The 14550-nt window shown below is 41.8% G+C and overlaps 1 protein-coding gene across 1 annotated transcript; it reads right to left on the reverse strand.

Moving 5' to 3' along the window:
• Positions 1-7037: 7037 nt before the first annotated feature.
• On the reverse strand, positions 7038-14029 carry LOC115458049 (olfactory receptor 6N1-like). Its single transcript, XM_030187837.1, has 2 exons — positions 13229-14029; positions 7038-7055 (listed from the first exon to the last, which is right to left on the reverse strand). Exons 1-2 carry the CDS (start codon positions 14027-14029, stop codon positions 7038-7040), a joined length of 819 nt encoding a protein of 272 aa, XP_030043697.1.
• Between the last annotated feature and the right edge of the window lie 521 nt (positions 14030-14550).

Raw genomic sequence — 14550 nt, forward strand, 5'->3', positions numbered from 1 at the left:
AGATAAGACAGTGGTCTCATATCTGTATGACTTAAAGGGGCGGTTACAGAGATTAGGGGCGTTATCTAGGGAAAATCTCAGGAGAGCCCAGGAGTATCAGAAAGAGAGGTTTGATAAAGGGACTCAGGAAAGGTCATTTGAAGAAGGGGATAAAGTTCTGGTCAGGATCCCGGATGGTCCTCATAAATTTACTAGTAGATGGAGGGGACCTTGTACAGTGAAGAGGCAGTTGGGGCCCGTGACATATGAAGTGAGGAATGAACGGGGGAAAAATCAAACCTATCATGTTAATTTGTTGAAACCTTGGATGGAGAGGAAGGTCTTTGTGGGGAAGGTATGGGAGGAAGAGGAGGAAAACTTAGGGCCTCAAATCTCGGAAATCTTTAGCCCCAAAGAGCCAGTGGTGGGGGAAGGGCTAGAGAAGCAACAGAAGGAACAGATTCAGACTCTTTTGAGAGAATTCCAAGATGTGCTTATGTCTTGCCCTGGTGAGACACATCTGATAACTCATAATGTTATTACAGAAAAAGGGAGGGTGGTGCGACAGAAACCGTATAGGTTATCACCAGTTAAACAGCAGGAAATAATCAAGCAGGTGAGGGAAATGCTGGATTTTGGGGTGATAGAGGAGTCAGGGAGTCCCTGGTCTAGTCCGGTGGTGCTGGTGCCGAAATCGGATGGGACGTGGCGCTTTTGTATTGACTTTCGTCAAGTTAATGCCCTGTCCCATCCTGATGCTTATCCTATGCCCCGTATTGAGGAGCTGATAGACAGGCTGGGGCCTGCGCTGTTCTTGTCTACCTTAGATCTAACAAAGGGATATTGGCAGATTCCCCTTTCATTGGAGTCTCGACAAAAGACAGCATTTTGTACACCGGTTGGGCTGTTTCAGTTCAAGAGGATGCCTTTTGGATTGAATTCGGCGGCAGCATCCTGCCAGCGTCTGCTGGATAGGGTTTTGAGGCCGCATCAGGAGTATGCGGCTGCATACTTAGATGATGTTATCATTCATAGTACTGATGGGGAAACTCATCTAGTACAGCTGAGGACATCTAGTACAGTCTTTTAGGAAAGCAGGACTAACTCTGAATCCACAAAAATGTCATTTTGCAAAAAGGGAGGTTAAGTATCTTGGATATAAAGTGGGGAATGGACAGGTGTGACAAGGTGAAGAGTATCCGTCAATTTCTCTTGCCCACCACCAAGAAAGGTTTGAGAGGGTTTCTGGGGTTAATAGGATACTACAAAAGGTTCATTCCTTACTTTGTCTCTCTGGCGGCTCCATTGACAGACATGTTGAAAGGGAATAGACCTAATCAGCTTAGATGGGGAGAGAGAGAGAAGCAAGTCTTTTCGGCTTTACGGTTAGCATTGTGTGAGGAACCCCTGCTTAGAACGGTGGACTTTGAGAAACCTTTTGTGTTGCATACAGATGCTTCAGGTGTGGGGTTAGGTGCTGTATTATCCCAGGTACATGAGGGGGAGGAACACCCAATTTTATATTTAAGCCAGAAGCTGCTGCCTCATGAAACTCAGTATGCCACCATTGAGAGGGAGTGTCTGGCCATTAAGTGGGCTATTCAAGAGTGTCAGTATTATTTGGAGGGACGCCCTTTTAAACTGATTACTGACCACGCTCCTTTAAAATGGTTAGGGCAAAAGAAGAACAATAATGCAAGACTCATGAGGTGGTATTTGGCATTACAGCCCTTCCAGTATTATATTGAGCATCGGGCAGGAAAGTTATTGCAACATGTGGATGTGTTGTCCAGGATTGCTAGTCTGGATGGAGAAAATGGTAAAAGGGAAAGGACTAGCAATATTTTGAGCAGGGGGGTATGTGAGAATCAGAGAAGCCACAGAGCCCAGAATGCAGGAGGGAAGAGAGAAAAGCCAGTGGAAAAACTATAGATCCCAGAATGCATTGCGGGAGGGGAGGAGACAGGAGCATAGAGAACACAGATTTGAGACTGCCTGGAAGAATAGGAGAGAGGAGGCCAAACGAGTACCTGAGCCACAGGAGAGGAAAGGAGAGGGGGCTGATTGGGAGATGGAATCAGCTGAGGAGAGGGTGGAACACCTGAGGGAGGGGGTGGAGAATGAGGGGATGGAATGGGAGGAGTTGGAGCAGGTAGGAGGAGAAGGTGTGGAAGAGGAAATGGAGGTGGGAGAGGAAGTGGCTGGAGAAGAAGAGTGACTTCAAGAGGAGCCCAAAAGTATCAGAAAAGAATAATATTCAGGAGAGATCCGGCGGGTGGTTGTCAAGAGGTAAAATGTTGACAAGTGAGGGTGGTGGATCTTTAAAAGCCTGGCTAAGCTGTGCTGGGGAAAAAAGCCTAGCTAAGCTGAACGGTTTTGGAGGCCTTGCTGAAGAGGGCGTTGTTGGAAAGCCTGGCTAGCTGAACTGTGTTTGAAGCCTGGCTAGCAGAACTGGGTTTAAAGCCTAGCTAAGTTGAACTGTTTTGAGGCCTTGCTGAAGAGGGCGGGGTGGGAAAGCCTGGCTAGCCGAACTGTGTTTGAAGCCTGGCTAGCAGAACTGTGTTTAAAGCCTGACTAGCTGAACTTTGTTGGAAGGCCGGGCTAGCCGAACTGTGTTTGAAGCCTGGCTAGCAGAACTGTGTTTAAAGTCTGACTAGCTGAACTTTGTTTAAAAGACTGGCAAGCTGAACTGTGTTGCACCGCCTTGCTAGAGGAACTGTGTGGCAGTGAGAGCGAACTGCACGGACGAGTGTGGAGTCGGAAGCGGACAGCACGGATAAGTGAGAGAGACAATTACGCGGCCGGGAGGAGCGGCTGACAATACTTAAAATGGACAACCATGGGACATGCTACAACATATCAAGGTAGTTTTTGAATATACTTTCACTGTGTGCTAGATAATTGTTAGTAGGTTGGGGGGAGCAAGTCAGGAATGAAGAGTGGACATTCCTAAGCTAACCAGTTAGTTTATCGATATTACTGCATGTTAATTGGCTAGCACATAGATAACACAGGAACCTTTACCACTTACAAAATAGATGTTAGTAATTGATGCCGTGGTAATTTTTAAACATGACCATGTACTAATGGCAACATTAGCTCACGATCATTAATGGAGAACATAGAAAACATGCATTTTTACAGCTGCATTAAAAATGGCTTTAGAGCATGAGAAAGACCCTGTAAGGGTACGCTAAGTTCAATTTTTATCACAGCTGTAAATATGTTTTTTTTTTTCTATTTTCTCTATTAATGGCCATGCATTAAAGTTGCCATTTGAACTGCCACTTATTTTGTAGGTGGTAGGGGTTCCTGTTATTTATTTATTTATTTATTGCATTTGTACCCCACATTTTCCAACCTATTTGCAGGCTCAATGTGGCTCACATAGTACCGTCAGAGGCATTTGCCCAGTCGGTGGATAACAAATACAAAGTTGTATAGTGATCGCATGAGGTATAAGTGGAGGGTCGGATTGTGCACTAACCAATTATCATGCAAAAATGTGAAAGAACCCTGAGTGCACATATCTACATGTCAGCCTGGTGAAATCTTACTACTGTCATATGCACTAGAGAAAAAAGAGGTAACGTGATTTTAGATAGCATCCATGTTAAGTGAAAGACAATTCCAGTGATCAAAAGAGTAAGCCTTACATATGCTAATAAAGTAGAATATTGAAAAATACAGCATTCATTAACTCAGTTATACCTCACACCATTAACAAAGAATCAACAAAAATGTAACAAAATGAGATGACCTTTCAAAAAAATATGTTATTGATTACCTTGGCAAATCTGAATGAAAACAAATGACTGTAATAATTATAATACATTCAGAGCCCCTGTATGAAGCCATGGTAGGGCTACTGTGGTAATGGCATGCTGCAATTTGACCCTACTGCCAGGCTTGCTCAGGAGCCTGGCAGCAGTTCCTGTTTTTGCTGTGTGTTTTTTTTTTTGTTACATTTGTACCCCACGCTTTCCCACTCATGGCAGGCTCTATGTGGCAGGCAATGGAGGGTTAAGTGACTTGCCCAGAGTCACAAGGAGCTGCCTATGCCAGGAATTGAACTCAGCTCCTCAGGACCAAAGTCCACCACCCTAACCACTAGGCCACTTCTCCACTTCTGGTGCTAGGAACATCTTTTTTTTTCTAGCACCAGTGCTGCCTGGTTACCACCAGGTTAGGGAAGGAGCCCTTAATGCCACCTAAATAGGAGGCAGTAAAGGCTTTGGGAGAAAATAGCCATGAGCCAATGTGCTGATCTAGCTCATAGTCATTTACTTCCCCTTTGGGGGGAAAAAAACACCTTTTACCAGCTGTGGTAAAAGGGGGCCTCATCATGCAGCAAACCCGTGCACAAGCCCCCTTTTACCTCACCTTGGTTTATCTATAGTGTGCCACCAAGCTTTGACTTTGACATTTACATTTATCTCTGTCTTTATATTGGATGTTATTTCTGTGCATACTTTAGCATTCCTTGTGCCTTCTTAAATTCTTCACCACTGTATTTATGATGGTGAATTGGGCCACTGGCTGTATTTATATATCTATGTTCAGTGCAGATAGGTTTCATAGCTCTGCACATCTGAGAACGCAAGTGGTCCAATGATGGCTCTCTACTGAGTCAGTCACTTAATTTTTAATTCATTTATGTTAATCTTCATGTATGTATGTATCAATGAGATATTCTGCTCTTTATTATACCTTTATATATGAGCGGTATTAGTGAGGTATAAAGTTCGATATTATTTCTCCTGTTTTGTATTATTAAACAAAAAAAATCAAACAGCTCCAAATTCAATAACAAAGAATAGAGTTTGCTTTGCTTTGAATATACATAAAATGTGGCCCTCATGCATCGAAAACCAAAACGTTGTCAAGTGGGAACAAGTTTATATAGCTGAAGTACATGAATAAGTACATAAGTAATGCCATACTGGGAAAAGACCAAGGGTCCATCGAGCCCAGCATCTTGTCCACGACAGCGGCCAATCCAGGCCAAGGGCACCTGGCAAGCTTCCCAAACGTACAAACATTCTATACATGTTATTCCTGGGATTTTGGATTTTTCCAAGTCCGTTTAGTAGCGGTTTATGGACTTGTCCTTTAGGAAACCGTCCAACCCCTTTTTAAATTCTGCTAAGCTAACCGCCTTCACCACATTTTCCGGCAATGAATTCCAGAGTTTAATTACACGTTGGGTGAAGAAAAATTTTCTCTGATTTGTTTTAAATTTACTACACAATAGGTGTGTATCCAATGCACATATTTCATGATTCTGTTTGCATTAAACCAAAACTCAGAAACATGCAGTTGACATACATGTATATATCTTCATGTCAATACTCATACTTCTATATACTGTACATATGAGCCTCTCCTGACCTCTAAAATCACTTTGAATATCGACCCCTATATTAATTACGAAAGAAACTCCATCAATATGGCAAAGTAGTCATGAACCATTCCCTAAAACAAAAAAAGAAGTCAAAAATAATATAAGGTCTTCAATTTTTATTATTAATTTTGTTGATTTACATCCATTGATGAGTACAATTAAACAAGAAGAAAAGAAAACAAATGTCAGTGCTCTCTTGTTATCCCCTATTCAGCCTACTACTACTACTACTACTATTTAGCATTTCTATAGCGCTACAAGGCATACGCAGCGCTGCACAAACATAGAAGAAAGACAGTCCCTGCTCAAAGAGCTTACAATCTAATAGACAAAAAATAAAAAATAAGCAAATCAAATCAATTAATGTGAACGGGAAGGAAGAGAGGAGGGTAGGTGGAGGCGAGTGGTTACAAGTGGTTACGAGTCAAAGGCAATGTTAAAGAGGTGGGCTTTCAGTCTAGATTTAAAGGTGGCCAAGGATGGGGCAAGACGTAGGGGCTCAGGAAGTTTATTCCAGGCGTAGGGTGCAGCGAGACAGAAGGCGCGAAGTCTGGAGTTGGCAGTAGTGGAGAAGGGAACAGATAAGAAGGATTTATCCATGGAGTGGAGTGCACGGGAAGGGGTGTAGGGAAGGACGAGTGTGGAGAGATACTGGGGAGCAGCAGAGTGAATACATTTATAGGTTAGTAGAAGAAGTTTGAACAGGATGCGAAAACGGATAGGGAGCCAGTGAAGGGTCTTGAGGAGAGGGGTAGTATGAGTAAAGCGACCCTGGCGGAAGATGAGACGGGCAGCAGAGTTTTGAACCGACTGGAGAGGGGAGAGGTGACTAAGTGGGAGGCCAGCAAGAAGCAGATTGCAGTAGTCTAAATGAGAGGTGACAATGGTGTGGATGAGGGTTTTGGTAGAGTGCTCGGAAAGAAAGGGGCGGATTTTACGGATGTTGTAAAGAAAGAAACGACAGGTCTTGGCGGTCTGCTGGATATGAGCAGAGAAGGAGAGAGAAGAGTCAAAGATGACCCCAAGGTTTCGAGCTGAGGAGACAGGGAGAATGAGAGAGCCATCAACAGAAATAGAAAACGGGGGGAGCGGGGAGGTGGGTTTGGGGGGGAAAATGAGAAGCTCAGTTTTGGTCATATTTAATTTCAGGTGGCGTTGAGACATCCAGGCAGCAATGTCAGACAAGCACGCTGAAACTTTGGTTTGGATGCAAGGTGAGGATGACAAAGTTACATAAAAGAAATACATTTGAGAACACCTAGCTAGATGTAACAGTATGGCTACAAGTTGGACTCTATCAGGGCATCATAGGACACAGCTTTTAACATTCAGGATAGCTTAGGAAATATTCTCATATGTCATGTCGCTGCATGCCATTAACAAACAAAAACAAGTAGAAAAAAACACATTTGTTTTGACAATAGTGTACATTTTTTGCAAATAATTCATATTATTTGCAAAGAGTGCACCCTATTTAAAGGTGATATCGAAGAATGAAATAAGAATAAACAAATAAACGTAAACTTTCATATCTTAAGTGGAAGGTCTAGGAGGAATCTCCACTCCCAATATTGATATTCTATATTTCCTGAAACATAAAGACAAATTTTCCTGCCATGCTAAGGAATATAGGGGGTCTTTTACTAAGGCACACTCACGTTTTTAGTGCACGCTAAAAATAGGCATGCGCTAAATGTTAGAGACACCAATGTATTCCTATGGGCATCTCTAACATTTAGCGTGCACCAAATTTTAGCGCGTGCCAAAAAACATGAGCGCGCCTTAGTAATTCTTGTAACTATTTTGTTTTTGATGGGGACAGAGTATTATTTTAACACCAGCTTAAGCCTTCCTGATCCATCAGGAAGTCAGTAAAGAAACTCAGGGGTTTGTTTACTAAGCCATGTGGCATTGCCGCAACATCCCATTCAAAGTGAATGGGCTATTTCGGCAGTACTGCACTTCCAGCCGCATGCTGGAAACCCCAGTGTCAGGTTTTAATGGAAAATCATAAGGGGTCTATGTCCAAAGGAGCCTGAGATTCAGAATATAAGGGAGCATACATGTAATAAGTTTATTGGGAATTATATTTTGGGCACGTTTATTCTTTATTTATTTATAGCGTTTATATCCCATATATTCCCACCCAAGGGCAGGCCAAATGTGGCTTACAGGAATTTACAGAAAGCATACATCAAGTCTACAACAAACAGTCAATGGCATTGTAGTGAAAGAGGCTAGTAAGTAATAGCAGAGTTGGGGAAATGTGGAAAGAGAAATTGAATTCAATAGACAGCGGTGCGGGACGGGTCTGGAGCGTAAGCTTTCCCGAATAAGAAGGTCTTAAGGTATTTTTTAAAGGTCTGATGATCAGGGGTGATTTTCACAAATTTAGGTAGACCATTCCACAGTTGTGCGCTAATGTAGGAAAAGGTGGAAGCGTAGGTGGTTTTATACTTGAGGCCTCTGTAGATTGGGTAATGCAGATTTAGGTACAAGCGAGCTGATCTGTGAGAGTTACGAGGTGATAAGCTGACAAGGGTGTCCATGTGCGCTGGGGCCTCACCATAGAGAATTTTATGCACCAGTGCGCAAATTTTTTTTTTATTTTTTTATTTTTTATTAATTATTCATTTAGAAATATACAAGAAACATCTTGCATGGAAAAGTGTTTGTTACTTAGGAGATTACTTATAAAACAAAAAGGAATTGAAATACATTCGTTTAGGAAAAATTAACACTCAAGTCCATAAAATGAGATCCAAGAATTCAGAAAATATGGAGAATAATATATAAAGGAAAAATATTCAGGATTAAACAACTCTGTTAAGTGAAGTTAGTTTCTTATTTATCTATGACGCTTTTCCATTTTTCACTGAGGCTATAAGCGCCGACACATGGGCAGGTTCTGTAAATATATATTTCTTTTCCCCAAGTCTTATTATGCACTTGCAGGGGTATCTTAAAAAAAAGGTACCTCCCAAGTGCAAAACTTCAGGCTTAAGGATCAAAAATTGTTTCCTCCGTCGTCTTGTCTCCTTAGAGACGTCGGGAAAAAGCAATATCTTAAAACCTAAAAATGGTTTATCTTTGTTCCGGAAAAACAAACGGAATATCCAATTTTTGTCCGGTAATAATGCAACCGTAACCACTAAAGTGGCTGCAGTTGCCAGCTCAGCATCAGAAGTCTCAAGCATGAGAGAAACATCTATTGGATTTTCAGTTATTGGATTTAAGTCCTTCCCTGGTATATAATATGCTTGTGAGAATGGTGGCAGATTCTGGTCAGGTATATTCAAAACATCACGTAGGTAACGTTTCAACATCTCAAGAGGAGCAACATTTAACACTCTTGGAAAGTTAACAAATCTCAGGTTGTGGTTTTAGTGTAATTATCAAATATCTCCATTCTCTGCCTGAGGCTTGTCAAATCTTTTATCATTGTTGGTTGCATTGTTTCACAGTTCACAATTCTTTGATCAATATTTTCAATTTTATCATTCAAAGCCTTAATTTCTTCCTCTTTTTTTTGTAAATCATTTTCCAAAGAATTTACTCTCGGTTTAACTTCATTAATCTGTGCTATAAAAGTTTGTCCCAGGGTTGAAACCAAGTCCCATAATGCATCCAGTGTTACTTCTCTTGGTTTGACCACTAATGCTGTTGGAAGTTCATACCTTTCAGAAGAATGCCCACGAATCTCGCCCATTCCCTCAGTTTCTCGACCCTCATTCCGTGGCGATTCTATGGGCAAAATGCCCTCCGTTCCTTCCTCTGCTGTAACAAGAACCTCCTGCCGATGCTCTTCTGGGCCCGTAAATCCCACTTGGGGCGACCCTGTCGATTCTGAAAGGAAGGAACTGGCGCCAATCGGTTGGGGAGGAGGAGTGCGTGCGGCGGGGCTCAAAGTGATGTCAAAACCAGGGGAAGCCGAATTCTCCCTTTCGCCGGCATTCCCTACTGGAGGCATTCCGCCGTTTTGACCAACTCCCTGTGGTCGCAAAAAACGATCGATAGGACCAGGTAATGGGGAAGGAAGCGGGGAGGCTCTAACCGCTACTCTTCCTCTACGTTTAGGCATTTTGTTTTCAGAGGAACGCGAAGCACAGCGTCTTAACAGGGCGCCGCCATCTTGGATCCCCCAGTGCGCAAATTTTAAATGTCATTCGGTCCTTGACAGGGAGCCAATGCAGTTTCTCACGCAGCGGTCTTGAGCAGTCATGATATAATTTCCCTTTTGACTGTGATCACCCAGAGACAGTGCCAAAACGTATGCATTTGATTGTTTTTTCCACCCTTATTCACATCACCAGGAAATACTAAATATATATGACAGAGATGGTAGGAAGGCAAGTATGTTTCATATCCTGGCTACTGGGATTTAATGAGCCCTGGAATATGAAACAGAATGGTATTTGTGAATGGCTTAACAGTTCTAGAGAATTTTGCCACTTCTTTTCCTCCAGGTGAATTCTGAGATCTTTGGGCCAATGCTCTCTAAACCTGGAAGAAAGACGGAATATATTTGTGCTATTGTACTTATGTCTTCCAGGTTCCTGCTAAGATTTTGTTATAATAAATCTATATAAACAATGCCTAAATTCATTCGCACCTCCTTGGTGTGTTAGTTGTTCAATAATATCAAAAATCATGTTTTTTTCCTTGCAGATTATAATTGATTAAGTTGAATAATGTGATCTCTTTCATGCAGAACCTTCACACTGATTCAACCACTTAGGGGCACTGTTCTCTCTGAACCGAGTAGGAGTCCTCCACCTCCAGTTCTGCCAGTGGGTGGTGCTGTTTTAATATCACTTTTTCAATAGTGAGGGATATTCAAGCTCTGTAGGGCTCCAGAAAACCTGCTTCTTATTAGCAATTGAAAGCACAATATTGAAGCACCACTACCCACTGGCAGCAAAGCAGTTGCAGGACTCCTGCTCAGCTTAGAAGGAACAGTGCGTAGGGATTTACTGAAGATTAGCATATGTTATCTGCAGCAGGGCCCATAGGGATAAAATTAGTCCTGTGGCAGATAGCATGCACTAACCTTTAGTAAAAGGCTTCCTTAATCTCCAGGCACCAAAAATGATTTCACTAATTGTGGTAGGAGCTCAGGGAGTGTCCAATTTTGCATTAGAGATTTCTGCCTGGGGAATCTACAATATATCCAAAAAAAGTCATTTGTCATAGTGGTTTCTATTCACGTACAAGATAATGTTGATTTATGTTTGGACTAGTCTATAATAGAAACAAGTAGGGTGGTCCAGTGATAATCAAGGGGTCCTTTTACAAAGGCGCACAGAAAAATGGGTTTTGGGTGCGTGCAGAATCATTTTTTCAGTGCACCTGTAAAAAAAAGGCCCTTTTTTGCTGAAAATGGACGTGTGGCAAAATCAAAATTGCCGCACGACCATTTTGGGTCTAGACATTACCGACAGCCATAGACCTAGCAGTAAAGAATTTAGGCGATAATGAGCTACACACGTCCAATGCCACTTGGCACGCGTCTGTTACGCTTGTCCGAAAATAAAAAAATATTTTTCAGATGCACGTAGTGGACGCATGCCAAAATTGAAATTACCGCAAGAGTCACACAGTAACCGGGCGGTAAATCCAATGAGGCGCCTACGTGGCTTAATAAAAAGGAGCCCTTAGCTTGTTATACAAGTGTAATTTTCTTTGAGAGTTATATAATTGAAATAAATTTACTTTGAATATAGAAGCAGCTAAGCTCTGTCATATCTTCTTCCCCACTTCTTCCAGCATTGTCCTCAATTTACTTCAAGAGTAGGAATGAGATAATCCCTTTCAATGTCTGAAGCAGTTCTTTCAGGAACTGATTTATGCAGGCTATTGTCACAATTTGAATCTATGGGGAAATGAACAGGCTCATTTTCAAACGAGATGGATGTCCAAAAAGTGGCATAAATCGGCATTTGGACGTCCATCTCACAGAGACGTTCAAATCGGTATAATCAAAACCGCATTTTGGACGCCTTTCTCAAAAGTCCGTCGCAAGGATGTCCAAATCTCAAGGGGGAGTATCGGAGGCGTATTTAAGGTGGGACTTGAGCATTCCTAAGACTTGGACATCTTTGAGCCATAATGGAAGAAAGCAAAGACATCCAGGACTAATACTTGGACGTTTTCTTGCTAGACCTGTTTTTATTACAAATAAGGCACAAAAAGGTGCCCGAAATGACCAGATGAGCACTGGAGGGAATCAGGGATGACCTCCCCTTACTCCCCCAGTGGTCACTAACCCTCTCCCAACCCCCAAAATTCTGATGAACAACATTATTTGCCAGCCTCTATGCCAGCCTCAGATGTCATACTCAGGTCCATTACAGCGCATGCATGTCCCTGGAGTAGTTTAGTAGTAGGTGCAGTGCACTTCAGACAGGTGGACCCAGGCCCATACCCCCCCTACCTGTTACACTTGTGAAGGAAACAGCAAGCCCTCCAAAACCCACCATAAACCCTCTATATCCATATATAGGTGCCCCCCTTCACCTGTAAGGGCTATGGTAGTGGTATACAGTTGGGGGTAGTGGGTTTTGGGGGGTTGGGGGTTCAGCACACAAAGTAAGGGAGCTGTGTACCTGGGAGCATTTTATGAAGTCCACTGCAGTCCCCCCTAGGTTGCCCGATTGCTGTCCTGGCATGTCAGGGGGACCAGTCTACTAAAAACGCTGGCTCCTCCCACGCTCAAATGGCTTGAATTTTGACATTTTTGTTTTTGAAAATGGCCAAAAATCAAAGACGTCCAAATCGCAAGACGTCCAAATCCAAGGACATCCATGGTGTTTTCGAACACAAAAGATGGACTTCCATCTTTTTCGAAAAATGACCTTCCCCACCTCGGAATTTGGACATCTTTGTAAAACATCCAAATTCCAACTTAGACGTTTCTTTCAAAAATGCCCCTCAAAGTCTCCTAAATCATTGACGATGCACCACTGTACATCACTGACAGAAGCCTGAAGTCTCCCTCTCTGAAGCATTTTGTCAGTTGTGTGGCAAATAACCCCTTGATAGAAATAGCAAAGAAGCAGCTCACTACTGCTTGGATCCTCACCAGTTTTATTCTCCCACATTTCCCCAATCCATTTTCACTCAATTCCTATATCTCATTACCATTTTACCCCAGTATTCAGCTATTCTCATATGCCTCTTTTCACACAGTTTCTTTTTTACTCATACCCCAACAAATTTCACCAGTTCTTTTTTCACTTCCTTCTCCACCCCAGTGTTTTATCTCTCTCTCTCTCTCTCTCTTTCTTTTTCACTGTCAAACCTCCTCCCCTTCCCACATACACATGAACCCCACACCCCAGTCTTTACCCAGCCTCTAGCTCTCTTCTACACCATCTCTCATCCTTGCTTACAATGTTCACCTAGCATCTCTCTCTCTCTCTCTCTCTCTCTCTCACATAAACTATACCTATTCCATTCATCTATCTTTTTTACATACCACCCCATCCAGGTATCCATCCATCTACTATGCCTAGGCTAGTAATGGGCTTAAAGAAACAGTATCTACCAGGCAATTCAGTTCTCTAGATTGAAGCTTTGGTGGAAGGGGGAATATTGTTTCAGGAATTTAGAGCAGGATCGTTATCTTATAAAAAGACCAATTATGTAGTGGAGACTGTAGAAGGATGTTATTTTCTTCAGAAATGGCAGAAAAGAATCCCAGGCACCCGGGTTCAATATCCAGGTGTCATAACTATCTAGTGCCTTGGAATTATCAATTCCTGGTTTACTACACTTTTGGGGGAAAATCTAGGACATCCATCTTTCAGAATGACATGCTCTGCTTATTGCTTTCTTCAATGACACTTGTACTTCTTTGTTCCGAAAGCTGTAGATTAGGGGATTGAGCATGGGAGTAACCAAGGTGTAGAACACAGCCACAGCTTTATTCAGTTCTAATTCATTGGTGGCTCTTGGACGTACATACATGGATATAAGAGTGCCATAGAAGATAAGAACGACAGTCAGGTGGGAAGAGCAGGTAGAGAAGGCTTTGTGTCGTCCTGTAGTGGATGGAATTCTCAATATGGTGGAGACAATAAAAATGTAGGATATCAATGTTAGAAGAAAAGAGATCATAATTATGTTCAGTGCCAGGATAAAATTGATCAATTCAATCAAGTAGGTGTCAGTGCAGGAGAGTTTCATCAGTGTTGGACTATCACAAAAGAAATGGTTGATTATGTAGGGACCACAAAACTGCAAGAGGGCAAGAAGAACAACAGATGGTATTATGCCTAGGAAGCCACCTAACCAGCAGCTCAATGACAACTGGAGACAAACTCTATTGGACATGATGGTTGAGTACCTTAGAGGTTTGCAGATGGCTAAATAACGATCAAAGGCCATAACTGCAAGCATGAGAAGCTCAGTGGCAGCCAAAGAAAAGAAGAAATAGCACTGAGTAATACAGGCTTCAAGTGAGATTGTCTTCATATCCATTGCAATGTTGGCCATCATCTCAGGAACGGTAACAGTTATGTACCAGATCTCCATGAAGGAAAAGTTACCAATGAAAAAATACATAGGGGTGTGCAAATGTAGGTCACTCCACACTAGCATAATTATAATAAGGTTCCCCATGATTGTCAAAAGGTAAATAAACATTATTAACAAAAAGAATAAAATCCACCATTCTTTAATACTAGGAAAGCCTAGTAGAATAAATTGTACTGGAACACTTTGATTCATAATTCATGATCTATTTTTTTTTAATCTGCAAAAGACGGATAGAAGAAAAAGGAAATGCATTGAAAAAATTACATATTTTAATTTCAACTGCAATATATATATATATATCTTAGCACAATGTTTATGAATCAGGTCTAGCTAAACCTTGAACATTTAAGATTTTTTTTTCTCAATAAACATTTCAAATTTTCAAATATTTTCCTGTGTTCCCACTTACAAACACCATGATTCAAGCACATGTGATAGGGGAATGGAGACAGAAAAATGTCTTTTCATTTCATGCCATTTCCAGGAATGTTCATTTTTGCCTTTACTTTTTCATTCTGTCACAGGAACAATGTTGTTAATATTGCATAATCTTTTGGACAGAACACAGACTCTTTCAAAACAGTGCACTCTACTTGTGAAGAGAACATCATATTTAGGAAGGGTACACA

Source organism: Microcaecilia unicolor, chromosome 14 (genome assembly GCF_901765095.1).
Source record: "Microcaecilia unicolor chromosome 14, aMicUni1.1, whole genome shotgun sequence".
NCBI lineage: Eukaryota > Metazoa > Chordata > Amphibia > Gymnophiona > Siphonopidae > Microcaecilia > Microcaecilia unicolor.